Source organism: Centruroides vittatus, unplaced genomic scaffold, assembly GCF_030686945.1.
Source record: "Centruroides vittatus isolate TY-2023 unplaced genomic scaffold, ASM3068694v2 contig_817, whole genome shotgun sequence".
In the NCBI taxonomy this organism is placed as follows: domain Eukaryota; kingdom Metazoa; phylum Arthropoda; class Arachnida; order Scorpiones; family Buthidae; genus Centruroides; species Centruroides vittatus.
Window position 1 is genome coordinate 466,286 of NW_027122532.1, and position 20,574 is coordinate 486,859.

General features: G+C 29.1%; 1 protein-coding gene across 7 annotated transcripts in view; it reads left to right on the top strand.

Moving 5' to 3' along the window:
* The window catches only part of PAN3 (Poly(A) specific ribonuclease subunit PAN3), a 102,360-nt gene that overhangs the window by 19,569 nt on the left and 62,217 nt on the right, over nucleotides 1-20,574 (top strand). For 5 of the 7 annotated variants that reach the window (XM_067278668.1, XM_067278671.1, XM_067278669.1 and 2 more), the window contains exons 3-4: nucleotides 15,023-15,114; nucleotides 16,633-16,677. In XM_067278668.1, coding sequence (XP_067134769.1) covers nucleotides 15,023-15,114; nucleotides 16,633-16,677 — 137 coding nt within the window. The remainder of the gene's footprint in view (nucleotides 1-15,022; nucleotides 15,115-16,632; nucleotides 16,678-20,574) is intronic. The other 2 variants (XM_067278670.1, XM_067278674.1) reach the window with 1 other exon arrangement.

Consider the following 20,574-nt stretch of genomic DNA (forward strand, 5'->3'; position numbering starts at 1 on the left):
TACTGCTATCACCTGTTCGGGCAAAGTGATGATAATACATTGAAGAGTGATCATCCAATATTCTAGCCAATCGGCACTCTGAGTTGCGTGTGCGGTATCACGTTTAGTACCAAATTTTAAATTCTGCAACATTTTAATTTGATTAAAAAACTCCACTTATTTCATTTTAAAATATTTATTTTTTGTGAATTATTTCAAAGTATTTTAAAAAGAATATATAATCTTTTAAAACTAACATGTAAGTACGAGGGCTATTTTTTAAATAAGGTCCGTTTGTGAATGAAAGTGAGAATAATGCGCAATCACGGCAGTATGCATGCGCTTCTGCTCTGAGCAAGCTTGGCGCACGTTTTGACGCCATTTGCAGCCATATCGTCTGTCTGTATGCTGAGCTGTAGAAGTTTATAATGTTTAAGAAAATTGAGTCTCCCGCCGACTGTGAGATACGATCTGTTATTTGATTCTTGAATGCAAGAAACTTGGCAGCAGCGGAAATTCACCGTCAGATTTGTGAAGTTTACGGTGATAATGCTATGAGTGACAGTAAAGTTCGAAAATGGGTAAGAATGTTCAAGGATGGGCGAGTTAATGTGCATGATGAGCCATGCCCTGGCCGACCTTCTCTGATTTCTGAAGATTTGGTTCATGATGTGGATAACAAAATTCGAGAGGACCGACGATTCACGATTTCAATGTTATCAATTGAATTTCCACAGATTTCAAGATCAGTTTTGTATACCATTGTTTTGGAGAAACTGAATTATCGAAAATTGTTTTCTCGGTGCGTTCCAAGACTGCTTTATCGTTTTGACTCGATATGATCATCCACACAGTCCAGACCTTGCACTCAGTGATTTTCACTTGTTTCAATACTTAAAGGAGTTCCGTTGTGGTCAACAGTTCAACGACGAAGAAGTGAAAACTGCAGTCGTGGATTGGGCTTCTTCACAGGCAGCAGATTTCTTTGAAGTCGGAATTCAAAAAAGTGTTGAGAGGTATGACAAATGTTTAAACAAAATGGAAATTACGTAGAAAAGTAGATAAAAGTATGTAGAATGTGGAAAAAAATATATTTTAATGATATTTACAATATTTTTCTTCTTATTAAAAAACGGACCTTATTTAAAAAATAGCCTTCGTACTATTAACTATATTAATTAAATGGTAAAATTTTACCTATGTGCATCATCATGGCAGCGGTCGTAACTGTTTATGCTCCTGGTGGATTCCTCCAGAAGGGAGCCGCAGGCTGGATGCTGATTGTTTAACATCACTAGATATTAGCGAGATTGAGGTCAAAGTTTTAAATGTGAAAATGTGTGCATCGGACGTTCATACCGCTTTCCTGTAAGCCTAGAAGTTTGACAATGGCATTTGGAATGTCGAGCATGATTCCACTGACTTTGCAAACACCATTGTCAAGCTTCTAGGCTTACAGGAAAGCGGCGCTGAACGTCTGACGTACACATTTTCGTGTTTGAAACTTTGGCCTCAACTTGCTATTGATACATACTAGATATTAATATGTATGTTAAAAACTACCGTATATAAATAACTAGTGACGTTAACAATTGGCGGCTCTCCTCCGGGAGGAATCTGTCGAGAGCACAAACAGTTGTGACCACTGCCAAATTTGGTACTAAACACAATATGCACGTGCAACTCAGATGCAAATGCTGATTGGCTGGTGTATGTTGGATGATCATTCCTCAATGTATTATCATCACTTTGCCCAACTACATGATAGCAGTATTTATAATGACAGGTCAATTTGATAAATTACTGAAATTTATTACAATGCCCAATTTTGTTGGTCATTATTCATAATGTCCGTATTAATCACTTTGTCCATTACATATATATAGTAGTCATTTATTTTTCCAATAAATATTTTTAAAATCTATTTTAACATTAGAATCCAAAGCATTAGCTTTGGATTCTAATGTTAAAATAGTTTGAATTCCAATTTAGTTATTTAATATTTAAATCATCAAGTTACTTGGAGATTTATATATCTAGATTTAGATTTGAAACATTCAAGATACTTGTAAACTGTTCTACAATTAAAATTTGAAGCTGAAGCCAAGAAGTTTTGAAAATATTTATTGGTTAAATAAATGACTTCTATATATGCTGTTTTGCTTGTATTTTCAAATTAGAATGTTAAAATAATACAATATATATATATAGTGTCTATGTAGATAGATTTAGATTTGCAATATTAATTTTTTAAGCAAGATAATATAAAAAATCTATTATTTTATACAATATATAAATTAGATAAAATATATATTTTTCAAGTAAAAATTAATTGAATTTTCACTTGAAAAAATTAGAAGGAAAACTTAAAAAGAACTTTAGAATGTATCAAATTCTTCTATATATATAATCATAAATTTTACTTTGGCATGAAAAGCATTTATATGGGTTTCTTTTGTTTTAAAAAGTATTACCTCATTATTATTGTTTTTACTACTAATAATTTTTTTTAAAATGACATTTGGAAGTTAATGGAGCTTAAAATAGTAAATTAAATAATAATAAATGTGTATTTAATGATTTCTAGAAAACATGTTTGAAGTTAGCTATATTACCTTATAAAATGCCATTATTAAATATATTTCTATTATTAACAAATACACAATTTGTTATATGATAATATATATCATCTAAAAAGACCAAACAAACATTTTACTTGTTTATAAATGTAGATTAATTCTAATATCTGACTACAGAGGATGATGGGAAGGGGAGAGAATGGATGATTGAATAGTTACTATCTGGCAAGGAATGGAGAAAAGAGAGTTCCTACTAACTTTAATGCACAGTTGACAGCCAGCCAGATACTTGTTAAAGATTGGGAAGAACTGTTTATTTACTACTAGGATTCTTTCCAAACTTTAAGAATTGTCTGTCATCTGGATTTTAAAATAATAGGAACTTTCTCTTCTTATGACACTTCCTGTTGACTGGTCATTATTCAAGGAGCTATACTATCCTGCTCTATAGTTATTTTTTGGAAACTATCCATTTTTATTATATAACCACTGAAGATGAACTTTTGTGCTTGAAAGCATTTGAGAAATTTAATTGAAGTTTGTTCCTTTTCATCGATAAAGCATATTTGTTTATTATCTAAGGATTCACTTGAGATCCTCTGCATGCTATCTTTAAAATTACATATTTATTTTTTAAACTAGAATAATAATAATAATTTTCTAAATGTAAGAAAGTTCTGAGATTTTTCTAATTATTTGAAAGAAAATTAAATTAGATGAAATTAGTATAAAAAACTTTATGATGATTTATGAAATATAATTTTTATTCAAATTTTGATATAAGATTCAGATAGACTTGAAAATATATTCTACATATACGAATATTTTTTAAGAAACTCACATTAACAATTACTGTTTCTGAATTACTATTATCATAATCTACTTCAGTTGATATGGCTTTAAAATTTCCATTAATAATTCAAATTTTTTTGTTCTGAACTTGTTTGGAAATCATTATATTGATCAAAGAAACATAACAAAGAAAATAGTAGCTTATTGATAAACTTTTTATTATTCATCCTAAGGCTGTTTTCTGAATATACTGTATATCTAGTAGTTAGTTTAGAAATAATATAATTAATTCTAATTGAAAACACTTTATATTTATAAAAGAAATTGTTATAACTTGGCTATGTTATCAAAAACTGTAATAAATTACTGATCTTTATATAAAGATAGATACAATCAGGGCCGGATCATCGCATAGACAAATGAGACAAATGTCTAGGGCCCGGTCAAACTGTCTGTTTTGAAAATATTTTTAAATAAGATAGTTTACTTTTCTAAATTTTTAGATAAAGTTTATTCATATTTATATACTTACTATTTTAAAACTGTATTGGCTTTTATTTAAATTATCTTTTTCATTATTCAATTTACCTTTCATGGGTAAAATATTATATTATTTAAATATTAACCAAAAAGGTTAAATTAAACAATTAATATTTTAAGGTAATATCGTTATTGTATAACAACTTTTGTTAGACATTTAATAAAATAAATTTCAATAAATATAAATTTCAATGTTTTTAAATTTATAAACAAACTGTTCAAACTTTTCTAGAAAAACTAAAATTTATTGTTGTATATTAAATGCATTTTATTAATAAAAATTTAACATTTGTTTTAGTTTTTCACATTATTTAGTTTTGTTTTATTTATTGTTTTATATTTTGTGTGCACTCTATTTCTTGTAGGAGAGGGAGGGGGCCCGGTAAGAAGAAAATGTCTAGGGCCCCAAAGTGGGTTAATCCGGCCCTGGATACAATGTTAATTGAAATAGCTTGCTTCTGTCAAATTTTTAGACTTTTTTTTAGACAAATAATTTCCTAATAAATTGTTTTGTTTAGAGTTGGTAAAAATAGTTCTACATATAACGATCGAGAAAATTTTGTAGAAGTTGAATAAAATCTGTTTAATTGTTTATATTTATCTAGAAAATAAGTAGATTTAGTAATCTTTGCTTGTAGACTGTTTGAAATTAGAGATCATATGAAATTATTTACATTATAAAAATGTAGAAATGATAATTCATTAATATCAAGAAAAAGTAAGTCTGAAAATAAAAAAATTTGTTCTATAAGTAACAGATATGTATTACATCAATGGTGTGGCTTCTTTATATTGTTTAAAAATCAATTTCTTTAAAAAAGATCCTTCTTTTTAAAAAATAATTGATGAAACTTCACAGTTAAGAATGATAAGTTCAACCATTGTTATTTTATCTGGACTGCATTTCACCAGAGACAAAGACTACTGGGTGTTATCTTTGTTATTCTTTATTTTACTATGCATTTTGGATGCAATGTTTTGGTGTAACTTGCACCTCTGATCAGGTGTTACATTTCTTTTTTTACATTTAGACATCCAGTTATGCGGTGTTGATGTTTTGTCCCTTAAGGCATTTCTTGATGCTTTAGCTTTAGAGGACAAAATATCAACACTGGATGTCTAAATGTGTGTAACTGGATGTCTAAATGTAAAAAAAGAAATGTAACACCTGATCAGGGGTGCAAGTTACACCAAAACATTGCACCCGAAATGCATAGTAAAATAAAGAATAACGAAGATAACACCCAGTAGTCTTTGTCTCTGGTGAAATGCAGTCCAGATAAAATAACAATGGTTGAACTTATCATTCTTAACTGTGAAGTTTCATCAATTATTTTTTAAAAAGAAGGATCTTTTTTAAAGAAATTGATTTTTAAACAAAAAAATTTGTATTTGTAAAAATTTCATTTGTCAGGTAGATCAGGAATTGAAAAAATTTTTTTATAATGTTAGCTCTAAGAAATTGTTTTATTCACAGCTGAATATCAAATGATTATCCGCCAACAAATTAAATTTTGCAAAAAAATGGATTAAATATTTAAACTTTGCACCCTCAAAAACCCCTTAAATATATTTTATGCTCACTGTTAACTTTATATTATGCAATTTTTGGCAATGTGACATGTGAGCAATCTGCCAAAGGAAATGCCTCCTGGGAGGAGTTTTATGGGAAATTGATCTCTATTTAGGTGTTAGTAACTTGAATAAAGCATGGAAAACTCCACGTGGCCAGCCCATTGGCAATGTGTGAACCCACAATCAACTACCAGTGTAACAGTTTTGACTTCACACAGTGAGTCCCATGTGTTACTCATCAAAGTAATCACTATATCATTGTTGTGGTAGTTAAGTCAATAAAATATTTTCGTCTTTAAATTAGCCAAAAAATCCAATAAATATTTAGTGGTGGAATATGCGATGTTATCTAAGTTAGTAGTATGTTAATGGAATGCTGAGTTTTGTAGCAATTTTTGCTGAGTTTTGACCAATGTTAAACAGCCTAGAAGTATATAGCAAACAAACAAACACTTTCATTTATAGACATAGATTGATTATTCATTAACAAATTGTTTTAAAATGGGTATTAATTCTTCATCCTAAACAGTAAGTTTAGTATAAAACTAGTGATTACTGAATTAGGAAGTTTTAATAAATTTTGAGCTAATCTGTAGATATTTTATTAAAAAAATTTATAAAACAAAACTTTCAATATCAAAACTTTGGATTTTTACCATTAGTAGTAAAAGTTCTAATAACTCCTTTGGAAAGAAAAGAATTTTCACAACTTTCTTCCAAGGACTTAAAAAGGAGAATCATTTTGTTAAAAATATAGTGGACACAATAACAACTCAAATAGTTAGTTATTGATTAGTTAGCACTTTATTGAACAGTTAACAAAAGATGACCAAAGATAAGGCTCAATTTGCATGTACAGTACCACTTCAAACCACATGCCAACACAAAACAATGAATGCTTGTGGACAATAATGAATTAATATAGAAACACACAATATTTCAGGCAGACCATTCACTGAAGTCATGTTCAACAACAGTCACAATGCATGGTTGGTATCACTCACAAAATTGTCATAGCTGGTGGTTGAATGCAACTCACACAGTGTGACAAGCTGATCACATGTGCTAGGTGCACATGATGTCTGGTGTGAAAATCGATTACTTAATTACATGCAAAATATATTTGGTGCAAAATGGAGATGGATTCTTTCAACATAGAGTTGTTTATAGCAGAAATTCAGAATTCATCATGTCTTTAGGACTATACAGATGCTGCTTATAGCAACTGAATCAAAAAAGCAAAGATGTGGGAATATCTTTGCTCCAGTATTATGAAAATTTCAAAAGGCAGGTAAAAAAGAGAAGAATGAATGTGTAACTGCAATTTATTTAACACAGCATCTCAGCACTTGTTATACTTCCATTGTAATTTACCTTCAGATGTTAGAAAATAGTCAGCAAATTTATCTCAAACTGTGTTCAATGTCCACTCAGTAATCTGTTATTTTCAAATGGGATAAAAATTCAATGCCATTAAAGGTATTTTTATAGTTTGTACTTTCTCAACTGATGATAAAGTAAATTAAGTTGGCCTTTGTTTTTGCTATATTGTATTAATCAGATGAACCCAAAAAATTCTGTTTTGACAATGCCATTTTCTCTGGCATAATAAGTCATAACAGTGCTTCTTCAAAATTCATTTTGCAATACAACTCGCATTAACCTTTAACCAGTGTGAATATGATTAACACTTGAGCAATGAATGTTTTCATAACCCCATCTGAGTCCTTCTTCAGGCTTTTTTCAATTCTTGTTTTGAATTGCTGGTTCTTAAAATTTGAACATAAAATCGAATGGTAAGACATTTTGAATACTGTATGCACGTGCGTTCCCCGTGAGATGTTTAAATAAGATCGAGCATTAGGATGAGTTCGAATAAAGAGAACTTTATGTGCATGCATTCCCCTTGTCGTCTTTAAATAAGATTGAATATTAAATATCGTTGTCAAGTAAAGCCTGTCATGCCATTGAAAGATGTGATCTCCCTAAAATTAATGCATATGGTTCTATAGCAAGCCTTAAAAACCTTGACTGCCTCCAACCACTTGAGGTGTTCCAGGTGTGGGGTAGTAAGGATGATTTGGGCTCTGGGGAAGTCTGTTGTAATATCAGGGTCTGTCACACACATGGATATTATGGCAGACTTCCCAAGAGCCCAAATCATCCTTACTACCCCACACCTGGAACACCTCAAGTGGTTGGAGGCAGTCAAGATTTTTAAGGCTTGCTATAGAACCATATGCATTAATTTTAGGGAGATCACATCTTTCAATGGCATGGCAGGCTTTACTTGACAACGATATTTAATATTCAATCTTAATTAAAGATGACAAGGGGAATGCATGCACATAATTTCTCTTTGAACATTAGGATGAGATCGAATAATCTTATTTAAACATCTCACGGGGAACGCACATGCATATGGTATTCAAAATCTCTTACCATTCAATTTTATGTTAGAATTTTAAGAACCAGCTTTTGAATTGAAAAAAACCCAAAGAAGGGCCCAGAAGGGGTTACAAAAACATTGCTCAAGTGTTAATCATATTCACACCAGTTGAGTGTGAATATGATTAACACTTGATGTGAGTCATATTTTATATTCATCCTGGTGTGCTGTGCAGTTATAATTCATTTTGGTACTAAATTTTTGTGTTGTCATTCTCTGCTGTTGATATGGACCACTTACAAACCACTGAACTGTGGTCATTTCCTGAAACATTTGACTATAGCAAAACCACAAAATAAATGCAGGAAATGTGTGAGCTGAGCCTAACTTTCCATTATTTATTTGAAAATTTTTTGAAGGATTTGAATTCTTTAAATCCTTGTCTGTTTTCAGATTTGATAAGTTATTTTATGTAATGCAGAGCAGAAGATCAAGAACAATTAAATTCTTAAAACTGAAAACAGTGTATCGATAATAATAGGTATTTTGTGATAAAAGAAGTTTCCATATTTTTGTGTGTGTAAAAAGCTTCTGTTTCAATTTATAAAGTAACTGTTACAGTATATCACCCAATAATCTACACACAACCTTGTACAGCAGCAAAAAAGGTTTATCAAACTATTAAATGAAAAATTTATTTACTAATATTTTCAGAGTTCACTGAGTTTGGCGTTATAAGTGCTTTTTATTGCAAGTACTTTCAACAAATTTATAATCATCATCATCAGACAAATAAATATTTTAAAGAACAAACAGAAATATTCTGAGAACGGAACACATATTTTCAAATTAAAATATTCGGTAAAGCTGTTAAGAACAAGCGACTTATTTTCAAACATGTTCAAAGTTGTTCATGCGATGTGATACAAAAGTTGCAAAGCAGCACATGCATGAATGTGGGCTCACATTAGTAATGTGACGGCAGATGAGGATCGTTGTTTAACCGCTTATACAGTGTGATCAAGAGTGGGAATGTTACATGCATCTGAAGTTGCCATAAGAAGGGACTCCCATATAAAGATGAGTTTTTGTTTTTGCAACACTTGAGCATTGTTGCTTGGGTCCGTAGAGAGTTGTAACCCTGCTCAAGCACCTTTTTTGTAAGCTCTGTGGTGTGCCTTCACTTTGCTACATCATCTTGGTGTTCTGCTAGGCAGCTAGCAAACATTCTAACAGTGGTCTCAATGAACTTAGTATTTATTCCCATGGCAAGATTCTCCAGCGGTATAGCATAGACATGATTTTTCTAAGTTGGAGAATTTATCCCAATCGTTGCAGATGAGCCTGTGTAGACTTGGTGGTGGGGATAGGGGCAGGAGAAGGTTGCGCTGCTTAAAAATTTGGCAAATACTTATAGAAGAGGGTCCAAGGTATGGCAACGATGGTTGAACTACAGAAAATTCCCTTTCATTATACAGCGTGGTACTTGGAAATAAGGATTTTCTACCATGTTGAGCACGTGTGTGAACTTAGCACACAAGAAACCAGCAATATGTACCACCAAACTAATGTTGTATAATTCAATATTAACCAGCGCTTGCGTTGATGATAGTAAGAAGGCCCTTCTAATGAGGGTGGCGATGGTGGCGTTGACATATCATGAAGGCTGGAAAGCATCTGCTGGGATAATATGTGGTGCTGTATTAGATTTGTGGTGAACCGAGGACTGTGGTCTTTCAGAAGATCTACCTATGCACAAATCTAATTACGTTATTGCTGCTTCATTCTCTTTCTCCCATGCGAAGGTTGATGGAAGGATATATGCTTGAGAGTTGTTACATAAAGGTAAAAAATGTCTCTCCTGTATCTTCCCATGCTATGAGGATATCATCGACATAACGCACGTACAGCAGTGGGTAGTGGATGGCGAGCAGGGAATTGAATATTCTGTGCTCTATTTCTCTTATAATGCACTCCACTAAAATAGCAGATAAAGGGGAACCCATGATCCCTCTCTGCTTCTGTAAATAAATTTTCTGATTGAAGTGGAAATAATAATGCTTGGTGATAAAGGTCAGCACATCATGTATATCAAGAACCTGCTGGATATTAAAGCCCTTTTTGAGGAGCAGAGAGGTGGCAAGCATTACGACTTCAAACGTGGGCACCGAAGGGTACAAGGATACTACATCTAGTTTGTAGAAGGTGTAAGTGCTTGCTTGTATCATACCAATGCCTGAAGTGATGGGGGATTTAGTGACTACAGACAATGGAGTAATATAGGGTTTAATTAGAAACATTTTCAGTCTTAGTTTAGGCTATCTTCAAATAAAAGAATACAATAAGTAGAATAGCATTTGTTTACATTTTTTGAATTCCTACAAAGAATTCTATTCCATTTATTGTATTCATTAGCTGAACATGACGTAAATCAAGGTTAAAAACATTTCTAATTAAGTAATTTTGGTAATTTTAAATTTAGTAGTTTGCAGCATTTTTATACAAAGCAAATAAAGTTTTGTGAGCTTCATCCCATAAGTACATAATCATGCCTGTATTTTGAAAGCATTTTATATTCTTCCCAAACTTTATTATGATTGACTTTATAATTTAGCATTTAAATTATCTCATATTTCAGGAAATTTTTCTTATGATTATAATCGGAATGAATTGAATACATTGTGAAGAGAGTGTTCAACATTATTTGCTTGGCAATTTGACACCACCCAGTATAAACTATCTGTTGCAGGAACTAAATCACAGTTTTCAAAATAATTTCCTAAATAATAAATCAAGCTTGATGATTACTTTTGAATATCAGTAATAATGAGTAAAAGCATGTTGTGTCATCTTAGCTTGTTTGTTCTGTAGCTCTGCATCCTATTTGTGAATGTACTGTACTGTCTTTGTTCTGATAGACAGGTTCTTCGGTGTTCATCTTATTCAGCACAAGTGACATCTGTCATCTTCCTCTTAGGAATAACTTTGATTTTTTTTCTTTCTAGAAACCAAACTAGAAACCAGTGTTGTTTACACTGGATCTTTTAGCTCATCATTTTAACTTTGTTTCCTTGTAACACATCATTCAACAACCCGGAACTAAACCTAATGAGATGGCATTACATAAACATCATCAAAAACGAGGATCAGTCAGTTGCCAGGCTTGGACTTTGAAAACGTGCAAAATAACACAAAAAAAATTAGTTCAAAACATGGTTAATGCAACAAAAGTCCTGAATTAATTCTCTATGCATCGAAGAAAAACAAAATTTATTATGAGTGAACAAACTGTTTATAAGAGATTAAAAACCAAAAAATGGTGATAAACTATACAAAAGGGATAAAATTCAGAACTATAATTAATTCAAATTGAAAATGAAACTAAAACAAGTGTTCATAAAACTTTCCCAACAATTGGGAAATTTAACTTTTCACAAAAACCAACAAAGTAAAGCAGAACTTGATTAATAAAAACAAAAGAAAATTTTTACAATATAAACCATCTGTCACACCAAAAAACATCAGGAAATCCTTTTCTTTTACTTTAGAACTCACTTCGCTTGCACTCTTAAACTTTACCTCATCATCTCTATTTATATGCTTTAGTGTCACAATTAGCTATGTCATTCTAACTCATTTGCATACTTATGCACTAACAATTATTATCTTTCTTTGCAGTCTTTTAGTTATACTAGTCTTCTTCTTCTTTCACAATTTAATATGGAGATTATACTAGTCTTTCCAATTTTTTTCAAAAAATTTTCTGATTGTTTTTTTAAATCAGTAACAAAAGGATTGAGAGAGAATTTTTTAATTATATTTGGATATTGATTAATCCGATATGTTTTGTTAGATTAATGATGCCGGCGTTATGAATTCATGCAAATGGTAAGAATTTTGTCCACTGGTATGGAGTTTACAACTTTTAAACGAAATAAAATGCTCCCAAAATAAATAATAACGATAACTAAATAAAAGACACACTTGGATTTAACTCTACACTCTTACTTTCACAATCATAAATATTCCATTTTAGAAGCAATGTTGGATAAGTTGAAATAAACATCCAAATTTTTTTTTGTTTTTTGAGAGTTGGAAGTAACTAAATTGTTTAATTAATTAATTTTTTTACTTTCTATTTGTAATATTTAAAACACAAAAAAAAATATTGAGGGTTGTAAAATATAATTTAGCCAAATTGTTTTTATTCCTGGTTATGGTTATGAACAGTGATATTAAGTTATTTTTATATATAACTTTATATTATATTAGAAAAGATTCATTTTTTTAAATCTTATAATCATTTATATCATTAGCTGATGCTATAAACAAAGTAATTAATGTAATCTATGTAATAAATTTAATTATTTTTTTATTTTAATTGTCTTTTTTTAGAAGACAGTTAATGAATAGTTTAGTAACCTAAATGAATTTAAACTGTTAAATGTAATTTATATTTGAAAGTTGAATTTCACTACAAACAAGCTGTTTGTAACTATTTCTGTAATTTTGTTGATGTTTGTACAGGAAAGTTCAAAAATATTTCTGTTGGAAAAGTTTCTGGCTACGATATTTTAGATTGTTTTCTTCTTTGTAGAATGGTTGATTTTTTTCTGTAAGTGGAAGTCGTTCAATTCATTATAATTTACTACATATTTCTGGAATTAAGTTGATTAAATTTAAACAGTTATTCTAAAAATATCACCTTTTTTATAATAATTTGGATATACTACTTTTTATGATGATTTTTGGAGTAATTTTAATATTTTTAATAATTATTTGTAATATAAAAATTCAGGAAAAATGTCTACAAATAAAAATACTGCATTTTTGTGATATTGATAAGTGTAGTATACAACTGGAGAAGAATGTTGATACAAGTAAAATTCAGATTGCAGCAATAAGTTCATTGGAATAAAAACATTTTCAACCAGTTTGACTAGTCTTCTTCAGTTACATTTGAATATAAAGTTATAATTTAAAAGAATGCAAGATAACAATTTAAATAACTAATGTAAAAGAACATAAGATACAAAGTTTAAAAAATAGAATATATAAAGTTTAAATAAAAAAACATTTATAATATAAATATGATGTATAAAAATAATAAATGATAGATAAATATAAAATAATTATCTAAAACAGTGTTTTTCAACTTGTTTTTTTTTCGTGGACTGGTAAAATTATTCATAATTTTACATGGACCAAGTAATTATATGCAACTATGAAAATTATGTTTATTTATTAAGCTTCTTTAGATTTAACTAGTGTTACTGTACATAACAAAATATATATAGTAACTCCAAATTACTATTTAAGTGTCATCCATAATCAACCTCACTAGCTTCAGTATGGTCAAATATTTTTCTTCAGACCAGTAGAATTTTTTGCAGACCATTGGTTGAAAAACACCAATCTAAAAGATCATAACTAGTTACTTCATAAAGTGACATCCATGCATTGAAAAGCATATCAATATCTCAATGATTGATGCATGAGGTCTTCTTTTTAAACTTATAAATTTTGTAATTTTTCTAGATGGCTAAGAGTGCTGATGTTAGATGTAAGCCTGATGACTTTCATTTGTTCCCAATGCACTTGCATAAGATGCTAACGCCCTGTTAGAGAGGTTTTTATCACTTGTGTATGAGAACCTTGCACAGATTATGCACAGTGGTGCCTATGTTGATAAGCTTTGATGTAAAATGTTTGTCATCTATTGGGATAGAGTAAATCCCACAGGCAGAGTTGTGATCATATACTATCTTATCATTTCTTAAAATTTTGAAGACAGTTGGGTTTTGTGTATTTACCAATGTAAGATTGTTAGAGTTAGCTGTCTTCTTGTGTATCTTTTTATATTTTAAATTTTTCTCATGTTCCTTTATTTAAAACTTATGTATTGTTTTTTTAGACTCTTTATCTTATGTTCTTTTACATCAGTTATTTAAATTATCTTGCATTCTTATACATTATGACTTTATATTCAAATATAACTGAAGAAGATAAACTGGTCACTAGCATTTTTATTCTGATGAACTTATTGCTGTAATCTCTAAGGTTAAATTTTACTTGTTTTCTTGATTCTAATGCACACCTATTTTAGACTTTTATTGTTTCCAAAATTTATTGTGCATTAGAATTGGGCACAAAGTTTTCTCCTTCATTTCTCCTCACTGTTTGTCAATTTGCATGAATTATGTCGTCTGTATAGACATAATACATGTTTATCCCACTATTTCAGTTTTGGTTTTGGAACCCAAATAGTATAAATCATTATTCTTTTTTAAATGTATACTTATATTTTTTTGTTTTTAATTTATAGATTTTAACTGGGTGTTTTTTCATTTCACTTTCCCCACTCTTGTTATATATAACAGAGGGAAAGTATGATAATTGGTCAAACAATGACCCCAAAGATTTTTACAGTTTTTGGACTCTGACCTTGAAACATCAAAAAATGCAAAAGAATTTGAGGGGTTTTTTTCCTGTGTTTTTGTGTGTGGAGGGTACAATTTATTCACTCTCTTTGAAGCTTAATAACTCTTGTGTTTTTTGTCAAATTTTCTGAAATTTTGCAAGAGGTTTGTGTATAACAGGCATTGATGCTATTAAATTTTGATGGTTAAAGGTCAATGGGGTGGAGAGATGCAGGGGGGGTCATGTGTCATATCTCAAGTAGAGTTGGACTTAATGATAGTTTTACTCACTCATTATTAGCATTTACAATTTTTTATAAAACCTATCCTTACCCTCAGAATTAAGCTTTTTGCCATTTTATAATAATTAAAAATATAAAATGTTTTTTAATAAAATATCATAACAGATGGTACCACCCAAATTATAAATGTAGCTGGGGAAGTTAAGCAACTTGTTGCTGGATTTTTTTTAATATGGGGGATTGCTCATTGGACATCATCATGTATCTTTTGTGTAAATATAATTATGAATTCTGATATATAAGAATATTGTATGATTTTATAAAATCATAAATTATTAATAATACTTAAGCAAATTAATAACTTGCTTTTTTCAGTTTTCATTTTTTAGACAATCAAGAATATTTAGATAGAACTATATATTCATATAAACATTTTTGAGTTTACTAATTTTATTTTCTAAGTTTTTAATAAAATTGAATATTGATTATTATAATTTTTTTTTTTAGGATCTCATAGTCCTGCCATGGATCCACTTTTCCAGGCATTTGCTGCACCACCTACTCTTCCTCCTGAATCCAAATTACAAACTTACTTAAACGTAAGTTATTTCCTTAAAATATTCATGTGTGCATATGTGTTTGTACTTTATATAATAATTAGTTTGAAATTACTTAAATTTATATAATTTTGAGATATTTGTATTTTGTAATTGAAATGTAAATTATATAAAATACAAATTAAATACATGCTATAAAAAAATTACTATATTCTAATGATTCTGTGTAAGCACCATATGTGTATGCATGTGCACACACCTATCTACCAACCTTTAAATGATGCTAAGGGTTTTTTCCACAAAACTTAATTTTTTTTATTGGGATAATTGCAATCAAAGTTATACTAAATTCTAGAAATTATATGAAAATTAACTTATTTTGTATAATAATAATGTATTTATCCAATCTTTGTTTTTTATAAAAGAAAATAAAGTGGGAAAACTGTTTATTGTGCTCACTTTCGATCTTGCCTGTACTTTACTGTACTCACTGTACTTTATTGTATGTATTGTATTCATTTTGGGCATTTCTGGTGTTATCATCTCTGTATTTGAAAATGTTAGTTATTAAAAAATGCATAAATTAAAGGTTTATTAACTATAGTTGTTATTATCATCATCATCATTAATTAATAGTAATTTAGCATATAATTTAAAAAAATAAGTGCCAAGAATTTAAACAACCTGTATTATGAGCAAATGACAATTAATATTTAATGTTTAAAACACTTGTTAAAGTGATAACAATTGTACTTGAGGCTCAGAGTGTAAAATGTCAGTTTAAAAATCCGTTTATTTGAAGCTAATGACAATTATAACTGAAATTCTAATGAGCAATTTTTAATCATATTTTTAATTTATTTAATTTTAAAATATATGCTCTCTACCTGAAATTAGTAGTGGCTTGCCCCTGTACATCATACTTTTCTTTTAACAATAGAGTCATGCCAGTCATCTATTAACTACTTTCAGAGGAAAAGTTTTGAATTGAAATAACGTGACTTTTGGTTTGCATCAGAAGTTTGTATATAGTTAATCAGGGCATCCAACCCCTAAAGTTTCCTTATCTAATCTTGTCTTTCATCTATCTAACTCCATTCTTGATATTAAGGAAAGATGGATGGATGGATGACAGTGGAAATTTATAGGTCTACATTTCTTCAAATTGCAGCCAAATTACAATAAATGAAGTTATATAAATATATTCTGAGATGTGCTAATTCTGATAACTTGCGAACTGATGACAATATTTAAGACTACAATAAGTAAATTATACTGTACATATTAATTTGTATAATATGAAATATAATAGTGTTTCTAAATGTAAGTTTTAATTAAAGTCTCAAAAACAACACGTTATTATTGCTAACAATACTGAAATTTTTTTATGTTTAACTTGTTGAGTATGCATTTTCTTATAATACTTTTTTCCAATACTCTAAATTTCAGAAGACTTTGTTCTTTAAATAGAAAATATCTGAATAGATTTAATTAAAACAGCATTAATTTTAAAATTTTAATTCAAAAAATTGTTTTAACTATTGTATATTATATATACAGCAGGACCTCGCCAAACACGATCAATATGTTCCAAGATTCTCTCACGTAAGTGTAAATTTGTGTAAAAATAGCAAGCCTTATTAATTATTAAGTATTTCCTATACTAACATGCCTATAACACACTGTTTTTAGTATAAATACAGCAAATAAATATTATATTAACAATAAATAGCATGATAGCATGATACTATAAATCCTAAAAACAACTTTAAAAATTTTGGAAGCTAACTTTTACTTTTCTCACTAAATCTAAAATTTTAATTTTTTTTCTAAAAATAAGCACTGTATAGCTTTGCTTTGGCTTATCAGAGCTACCAAAATTGCTATACTTGCATTTTGGAGCAAGAATAATTGAGAAGCTACGGGATGTCATGCACCTTAACAAATGGTATTGATTTAGAACACAATTAAGAATTTTTATTTATGTATTTTTCCTTTCTTTTTTGGATTATCAATAGTGTAAAACTATGTAACAAGTCTGTATATGTCAGGGTCCTACTGTATTATATATACAAGTTTATGATAATCCTAAATAATTAGAATTATATTAATTTATATCTTTTTATGATTGAAATATTTGCTTTAATTTTAATTTTTTGTAATTTTTTAAAAATTTTTCTGAAGAATTTTTTATTATAAAATGGAGAAAAATACAATAAAAATGTTTATATTTTGATATTTTACTTTTAAAGCATCAGTCACAAAATATATTGTTTAAATATTTACAACTAAATTGATTAGTATTTATTTTAATTTGTTAACATTTCATATTGAATTCAATTTTGTTTTTCAGAATATATTCCAACTTAGAACTATAAGTTATAAATATTCACAAGTTTTCAGAGAAGGTATTGTAGTGCCATCATTGCACTGCTATTAAGATATTGCATGAACTGTGGAACTGCAGAACTATAGAACTAAATATAATTGATTTTGAAATGACTAATTGAAATTCATTATAACATACACTTTATTACAAATTATAGAGAGAGATTTTCAATCATTTTATACAAATTAAAATTTTTTTAACAAAGTAAAAAGCATGCTACATGTATCATAGAGAAATATCTTTTAAAATTGATAAAAGTTTAAAGTAAAATTAAGAAAACCTAAATCATATTTTTTGTTTCTAGAAAATAATTGGCAAAATTGGCTTCTATAATTTTACTAATATTCCACTGTTTTTATCTATCAGGAAATATATTGCTATATAATTCATAAAGTAGTCCAAAATATTCACAGAATATCAGAATTAAGTCTAATGTAAAATTTTTGAATTGTTGCATAGTCTCTTTTACAAACTTGTATTTTCTAATATATTTTCAGATGGACAGTCATTTTCACTAATTAGTACTATAAAAATCATGGAATAATGATATGAGAGAATGGCCACCTTTGGAATATTTATATATTTGAATACCTTATTAAAAGCAAAGCCTATGATTACCAAAAAATGCTTAATTATAGGAGTCTTGACTCTTATAATTATTTTTCAAGTGGTAAAATAGGTGAAATTTTAATTGTCACAAAACATTTGTATCCTTAAGAGAAATGTAGAGCCATCACAAATCCTATCTTCAAGTAATCATTCTGTATGGACTTGTGTGTCTAATGATAGCAAAGTTATTTATCTAGGTGGATATACAATCATGATTGGTTCCCATTCTCTTAAATTTTCATCATCTGGAATGAATGTAACTGGAATGGCTGAATACATGAACAATCTTGAAGCATCATGTTTTTGTGTGTATTGCATACAGCTTTAAACCACTTATAAAGAACTCTCTGGCTATTATGCAGCCTACCACTGCACAGTATCTACCTGAACTGGTTTTATGACATGTCACCAATGAAAAACTAAGAATCGCAGACCTACAGTAACAACTAGCAGTATCTTAATGGCTGCCAAGACATGTCCTCATGTGACAAAATTCAAAAACACATTCTGGAAAAATTGTGGATACTGAAAGTTTGTTTTACTTCTGACTTTTGGTATATTGTATTTACTTGCATATATGACGATTTCGCATATGGGACGAGGTTTCACTTCAAAGATCAAAATAAAGAAAATTACATTTATTAATACAGTTCTAAGTTTATTTTGTTTAATCATAAATAAAATATTATCAAATGGATGTAAATGCACACATTGTCCCACAAAAATTACTGGCATTTTAAACTTTAAAAAAAAATCTTGTAAAATCGACAACATAATTTGTTCACATAAAGCTGGACAATCGGGAACCATTTTTTGCCAATACTTAACAGTTGAATTCACTCTTCATCGATTACACTTACGAGTTTCTTTGAATTCTGATTTTTGAATAATCATCTGTTTTCACATGGGAATGGATTAAAACTTATATTGTGCTCTTGTGTGATTTTGGAATTTTAATCTGGGAATTCAATTCAAAAGCTTTGCTTTTTCAATTGCTATTCATCTTTTACTTCTGACAATATACAAGAATGATTTGAACAACCCAGATAAAATACTTATGTTTTTAAATACAGGAGGATAAGCATCTGGTAAAAAATGCGAATACACAGTTCACAAAAATTATTTGCAAAAACACAAAGAATCTTTTGTGTATGTGTAAGGATGACCTAGGAATTTGAAGCTGTGATAAATGAATAAAAACTTTGTCTTATATGCGAGTAAATACAGTATTTATAATTTTACTGACTTATATTTTAAACTATAAATTAAGAAACTAGTATTCAACTGATACATTAAATTTGACATAGAGGAGTTTAAATGAATGGTTATTGTTATGTCTTTTTTCTGATATTCAGGGAATCACACATTTCTTTCTCTTGTAACTCCATTTTCACCTTTACTAGCCTATTCTAATAAAATAGATTTTAATCAAATGAGCTTTCATTCAGTTTTAATGCATAAATTATAAGTTTTGCAAATATATCACTAATAATCACTATAATATCACTTTCTGATTGAATCATTTCTAATAATTTAAGTTTAAGTTTTCTTGAACCCTGACTTTTTATCGTGTATTGCATAAATTCTTTTAGTTTAAGATTAGATGAAATGTCGATAAGATTTTTTCTTGAATTGAAATTTTCTTGGATTACAGTCAAACCTGTTTTTATGCGGTCTTTTTTTGTGCGATTTTTTTTATTTGTGCGGTATAGTTGGCAACTAGTCTCATGCGTTTTGTCATGTCTCACGTTGACTTATTATAGCTAAATAAACTTATAGCATAAATGAACGTATTATAGTTATATTATTGCATGAATATGCAAAAAATGAAATAATTTATTGTTTAAGTCAACAAAACACCACCGGGACAAAAATATGTAAAACAGACGACAGACGAGACGATGCAGTCAAGTGCTGACATCTGTTGTCAATAAATTCTATGTCTGTTTTAATTACGTTAATTAAACCTTCAAAGTGCTTTCACATTCCTGGACCATTAAGATAAGATTCATTTTAAAGCGTAAATTGAAGGTAAATGTACTGTATTATTTTTTCTATTTAGATATAAAATTTTAGGATTTTTATTTTGTTTAGATATAATCCCTGAAAATGAATAAGGGCAAAAACAAAGCGAAGAGGAAGGTAATTTCCTTAGAGACTAAGACTACGATTTTAAAACGAGTTATTTTCTATGTGAGACTTTTTTTATGCAGTCCCTATCCACCGCATAAAAACAGGTTTGACTGTACTTTCAACACAGGACAAGTAATCCATCATACTTGGTGTTGTCAGCTTTTATCAATCTTAGATTTTTTTTTTTTTTTTTTTGCTTTCATATTTATTATTGGATGTCTTAACTCCTCGTTACAGTTTTTTTTAAAGAATTATCTGCATTAAAAATGTAAATGATTTCAAAAACTTTTACATTTTTAGTATTTTGCTTTAAACAAAATTTTTGTGATTCTCTCATGTCCTTCACTAACTTCAGAAACTAATAATTCTAT